This window comes from Carlito syrichta, unplaced genomic scaffold (assembly GCF_000164805.1).
Source record: "Carlito syrichta isolate Samal-C Ts95f unplaced genomic scaffold, Tarsius_syrichta-2.0.1 Scaffold135890, whole genome shotgun sequence".
NCBI lineage: Eukaryota > Metazoa > Chordata > Mammalia > Primates > Tarsiidae > Carlito > Carlito syrichta.
Genome location: NW_007079986.1, coordinates 2,266 through 8,171, shown reverse-complemented (window position 1 = coordinate 8,171; position 5,906 = coordinate 2,266). Strand labels below are relative to the sequence as shown.

The following is a 5,906-nucleotide window of genomic DNA, read 5'->3' as shown; positions in this document are numbered from 1 at the left end:
TCCGGGTGTGGTAGCGTGCGCCTGTAGTTCCAGCTACTTGGAAGGCTGAGGTGGAAGGATCGCCGGAGCCCAGCAGGTCGAGGCTGGGTGACAGAGTGAGACTCCAACTCAACAACAACAAAAAAAAGTAATTCTGGGCCAGGCACAGGGGTTCACATCTTTAATCTCAGCACTTTGGGAGGCTGAGGGGGGAAGATCACTTGAGCCAAGAAGTTTGAGACCAACCTGGGCAACATTTCAAGACCCTGTCAGTATAAAAAAAACAAACAAACTAAAAAACTAAAAATTAACCAGGCATGGTGGCAAGCAGCTGTCGTTCCAACTACTCAGGAGACTGAGGCGGGAGGATCGCTGCAGCCCAGGAGGTAGAGGCTGCCATGACCTATGAGGGCACCATTGTACTGCAGCCTGGGCAACAGAGCCAGATAAATACACTTTTATTTACCTAAAAATAAAAATGAAAAAAAACAACAACAGGCAATGCATTTATTACTGTATCGTGTTCCCCACCTGCCGCCCACCGGGCGCCTCACCTCTGGTCGACCTCCTTCTGAAGTTCACGGTTGCGTTCTTCCAACTGTTGCTGCAGTCGCTTTCTCTGCTGCTCAGGGGGCAAATGGCTGAAGTCCTCGGTTGCCACTGTCTGCAGGGGGTGGGGAGGGGCCTGAATGAGGGTGGGCAGAGTCCAAGCTGCCAGGCTCCGCCCACCTCCGAGACACACACAGTCCACCTTCCTCCCTGTCCCAGGCTCTTGGCGTGGAGGCCATGCACTGAGCAAAGCAGGTCTGGGGGGGGATCAGGCAACCGGGGGAGGGGATGGAGGGGTGGGAAGGGTCCAGCCAGCGGTGGGAAGCCAGCCCGGGGTCCCGCCACCCGGCTGCCACTGGGCAGGCTGGGACCACCACCTCCTCCTGCCCCGAGGCCTCACTTCCCCCGCGGCTGCCTCGAAGGCTGCGGAAGGATGCTAGCCTCGGTTTGACCGACTTACTGATCTCACTCAGTAGGGCCAGGGGGTCGCGGCCGGAGCGGGGGGACGGGGGTCCGTTAGGCAGTGCCGAGGGGAGGGGGCCCCCCAGGGGAGAGAGGGGTGGGGGGCGAGGCTACCGGCGGAGGCCGGGGACAGGGGTGAGTTGGGGAAGGGCGGAGGATAGGAGGACGAAGAGGAGGAGGACGAATGGACGGAAAGACGGACGGACGGACACAACCAAAGGAAAAAAAGAGAAACAAAATGGAGAAAGAAAAAAAAATATGTAACGGTAAGAAAACCACAACTCAAGATCCACAGTCGTGCACGGAAAAAAAATGCATGCGAGAGCGACATAAAAATCCGGGTGACGGCAAGGAAGATGTCGGACTGTGAGCCAGAAGGCTAAGACACCCCCCCACCAAATCTCCTATGTCCCTTGACCCTCATGTCCAGGAACTCGCATGGACCCAGGGAGGGCCATGTCTCCGTCCACCCAGCTTTCTGAGCTCACAGTCTCGTGGGGTGGGGAGGCGGGGAGACACATGCAGGAACCCAGGTCTCAGACAGGTATGGGACCACGGGGGGTCCAGGAAAAAGGCTGGGAGAGGCGTTGGAGACCAGAAATATCAGAGGATTCGGAGGAAGGCAAGGTTTAAGCCGGGAGATGGCAGGCATGCGTCAAGAAGAGGTATCCAGCAATCACAAGCGCAAACCAGGGGCCCCAAGGCGTGAACTGGGGAGAAGAGGGTCTCCAGAGGTATAAACCAAGGGTGTCAAGGTATAGTCTGACATGGGACGTGGAAAATCCCGAAAGGATCGGGCATGGTGGGGGAACCCAGAGACCCATCCCCGCAGGATGGAGAAATGGGACGTCCCCGGGGGGGTGGGAGATGGCATTCCCTGCCGGCAGGCCAGCCCTGAATCCCACAGACGGGTCACCCCTTCCCCACATCCCAGGAAGCAGCAGACAGACACCACCCTGCCCCCTCTGCCTTGGGGGACTCCCAGGCCCGGGATCCGCACACCCGCCTCCCTTCCCTCCAGCCCGGGCCGGCAGCCAAGAGGAAAATTCCTGCCCGGGACTCGGCGTTCAGGAGGGGGGAGGCCGATCCTCCACTCCCCGTCCGTTCCCCCCCTGCCCCCGAGGCCCCCACCTTGTTCTTCTTGCCGAAGGGCCAGCGCTTGGCCCGGCTGCGGCCCGGGCCTCGGAGCTCAGGCCGGCCGTCCGAGGGGGTGCCCAGGCTGCTGTCCGAGGGCGCCCGGTTCATGGGCTGGCTGAAGTCTTCGAATTCCACGTCGCCGGGGCGGGCGAAGCCTGACTTGTGCAGCTCGATGAGGACCTGGGAGTCCTGGGGCGGGAGGGGACGGGGAGGGGTGAGCAGCCCGGCCTCCAGGCCTCCGGAGGGGGGAGGACGGCCTCCCCGCTGCCCACCGGACCGGCCCGGGCACCCACGTGCTTGGGATCCACGGCCTCTGCGGCCACCTTCATGCCCTCCAGGCACTTGGCAATGATGGGCACCACCTGCAGCTCGGCTTCCGACAGGAGCCCGTACCCGGCGCCCAGGCGGCTGGCCCTCCGCTCGTCCATGTCCTGTAGCTTCTGTAGGGGCAGAGTGATTCGCCCTGCAGACAGGACCGTGCTCCTATTTGCAGACCCAGCCCCCAGCCCAGTGCAACCGTGCTTTGGCCAGGAATGCCTTTTTAGGATTTTTCTTTTTCTTGTGTCTGTTGAGTCAAAGCTTCACGCTGTCGCCCAGCCTGGAGTCCACTGGCAAGATCACAGCTCACCGCAGCTTCTACCTCCTGGGCTCAGGTGATCCTCCCGCCTCGGCCTCCCAAATAGCTGGGATTATAGGCACACACCACCACGTCCAGCAGCTTTTGAAAATTTTTTTGTAGAGACGAGGTCTCGCTATGTTGTCCAGGTTGGCCTCGAACTCCTGGGCTTAAGCAATGCTTCCACCTCGGCCTCCTAAAGTGCTGGGATTACAGGCGTGAGCCACTGTGCCCTACCGATTTCTTTTTTTTAGTTGAAGTCACATTCTGTTACCCAGGCTGGAGTGCAGTGACACACTCACAGTCTCCATCCCCTGGGCTTAGACAATCCTCCCGCCTCAGCCTCCCTAATAGCTGGAACTACAGGCTCGTGCCATCACACCTGGCTATTCTTTTTGACTTATTGTAGAGGTGAGGGCTCGCCAAATTGCCTAGGCTGGTCTCGAACCCCTGGGCTCAGGCAATCCTTCCACCTCGGCCTCCCAAAGTGCTGGGATTACAGGCGTGAGCCACTGTGCCCGGTTTGATTTTTTTTTTCTTGAGTAGGAATCTCACTCTGTTGCCCAGGCTGGAGTGCAGGGGCACACTCACGGGTACCACAGCCTCGTCCTGCTAGACTCAGGCGATCCTTCCACCTCACTTCAAGAAGCTGGAACCACAGGCGCGTGCCACCAGACCCAGCTGATTTTTTGATTTACTGTAGAGACGATGTCTCGCCAAGTTGCCCAGGCTGGTCGCGAACCCCTGGGCTCAGACAATCCTCTTGTTTCCACCTCCCAAAGAGCTGGGATGACAGGCGTGAGCCACCGCGCCCGGCCTCAATTTTTTTTGTCTTTTCAGAGACAGAGTCTCACTGTGTCACCCAGGCTGGAGTACAGAGGCTATTCACAAGCACGTTCTTACTGAGAAGCAAGGAAGTTTTGACCTGGGCTGGTTCACCTTGCACTGGGTAACCTGTTAGTCGCCAGACCGCTGCTGAAATTAGTGAAGACCCCCAATCGGCATAGCACACTACAGCCCAAGACTCCTGGGCTCAAGGGATCCTCCAGCCTCAGCCTCCGGTGTAGCTGGGACTACAGGCGTGCACCACCGCACCCAACGGGAACGCTTTTTATGTATTTACTCCTTCCTTTCTTTTTTTTTGTTTTTGAGTCAGGGTCTCACTCTGTGGCCCAGGCTGGAGTGCAGCAACACACTCATGGCTCACTGCAGCCTCGACCTCTTAAGTCCGGTGATCCCCCCAGGCTCAGTCTCCCAAGTAGCTGAGGAGAGATACAGCGAGGGGGTGGGCAATAGCAGTGGGGATGGCCCACCTAGGGAGCCAGCAGAAGCCTCTCCAAGCAGACAAGGAAGCAGGGATTTGAAGAAAAAGTAATCCCAGCCCAGATATGCCCAGAGTCAGCCAGAGATGGGACAGAGCAGAGTACAAGGCTGAAACAGCAGGAGGCACGTTGGAGATTTTTCAGAGGGGGTTTTAGAGGTGGAGCTTAAAAGAACGAATAGGAATTTCAACGGGAAAAAAGGACACCAGAGGCCAGGAGTTCGAGTCTGTGGTGAGCTATCATCGTCACTGCACACCAGCCTGGGCGACAGAGCGAGCCCCATTTCTACATAGAAATGAGTAAACAAGCTGGGCTCAGTGGCTCAGCCTGTAATCCTGCGCTTTGGGAGGCTGAGGTGAGTGGATGGCCTGAGCCCCCGGGTTCGAGACCCGCCTGCGCAACTTGGCGAGACCTCATCTCCACAATAAATCGAAAATTAGCTGGGCATGGTAGCACGCGCCTGTAGTTCCAGCTACTTGGAAGGCTGAGGCGGAAGGATCGCCGGAGCCCAGCAGGTCAAGGATGCGGTGGCCGGAGCGGCCACTGCATTCCAGTGTGGGCGACAGAGTGAGACTCCAACTCAAAAAAGAAAAAAAAAAATCAAAAAATTATCGGGGTGTGGTAGTATGCCTATAATCCCTGTTACTTGGGAGATTGAGACAGGAGGATCACTTGAGCCCAGGAAGTGGAGGCTGCAGGGAGCAATGATTACGCCACTGCACTCTAGCCTGGGCGACAAAGTGAGACTCTGACTCAAAAAGATAGAGTAAAAAAATAACAGGCATTCCTGGCAGGAAAAGGAGTTGGAATAAAAGCACAGCTCACTGTTATTATAGGTTTCTAATTCCTTCTCCATCTAGAGATTGGGACATTGCAGCTGGGGTTCTGACAGATGTGCAGGAGTTGGCTAACTTCTGGTCTGGGAACTGGGAGCACTCACATCAAATATCTGGGGCATCTGTGAAAAATAGAAGTGGGCTTGGTCTCGGTTAAAACGCTGGAGTTGAGCCGCGTATTCGTTTTTGCTTTCTTCTGCCATGTGACTCCGAAGGTGGGCTTGCTGCTTGGCCTGAGGAATATGGAGGTGGAGGGTACTTGCCAGGTTCCGGCTACGCCTTTTCCCGGCCACCCCCGAGCCCGTCCCAGACCCCACGCACACCTTCTCCACGTCGGCCTTGGTGGCGTTGATGTCCTGGTCTAGTCGCTCGGCCGTCTGGGCCGCCTTCTCGGCCTCCCGGCAGTCGCGCTCAAATTTTCGCTTACTCTGTGCAGGGGACAGGACCCCAGTGAAGGGAGGAAGCCACCATCCCAGAGACAGGGGGACGCCCAGGTCTGGGGGGCTGCTGGGAAGTCACCCAGAAAGCGCGGAGGGAGCCGTGGGCCCTGCTGGGATCACGGGGGCAGCGACCCTGCCCTGAAGCCTCAGGCCCAAGCCACCCGCCACCCGCCACCCGCACCCCCGGCCCAACTCACATTCTCCAGCTGTTTGAAGCCATTTTCCAGCTGCTGCTGGGCCCGCCGCCCTTCCTGGAAGTGCTGTGGACATCCCGGCGGTCAGGCTCCCCAGGGCTCCGGGGGCCGCCCCGCACCCCATACCCGCCGAGGGGTCGCCTCACCGTCTTTCTCTCCTGCTTCATCTCCTGCGAGTACTTGGCCAGTTCCAGGCACACGCGGACGCCGAGGTTCTCGGCCACCAGCTCCCGCTGGCCCGCGAAGTCGTTCACCTCCTGCAAGATCTGCACGAAGGCCTGCTGTTGACTGAACCTGGGGCGGGGAGTGGGGGGGGCCGGAGGCAGGGAGTCAGGTCCCCCCCCCGGACCCACCTCCAGATGGGAGACGAC

At 58.6% G+C, this 5,906-nt stretch overlaps 1 protein-coding gene across 1 annotated transcript in view; it reads right to left on the bottom strand.

Moving 5' to 3' along the window:
- Positions 1-5,906, bottom strand: part of TRIP10 (thyroid hormone receptor interactor 10) — a 13,288-nt gene that overhangs the window by 5,123 nt on the left and 2,259 nt on the right. Inside the window, exons 3-9 of the mRNA XM_008049638.1 lie at positions 5,682-5,829; positions 5,539-5,601; positions 5,225-5,329; positions 5,006-5,134; positions 2,421-2,567; positions 2,122-2,316; positions 534-643 (exon numbers count right to left, since the gene is read on the bottom strand). Coding sequence (XP_008047829.1) covers positions 534-643; positions 2,122-2,316; positions 2,421-2,567; positions 5,006-5,134; positions 5,225-5,329; positions 5,539-5,601; positions 5,682-5,702 — 770 coding nt within the window. The 5' untranslated portion in view covers positions 5,703-5,829. The remainder of the gene's footprint in view (positions 1-533; positions 644-2,121; positions 2,317-2,420; positions 2,568-5,005; positions 5,135-5,224; positions 5,330-5,538; positions 5,602-5,681; positions 5,830-5,906) is intronic.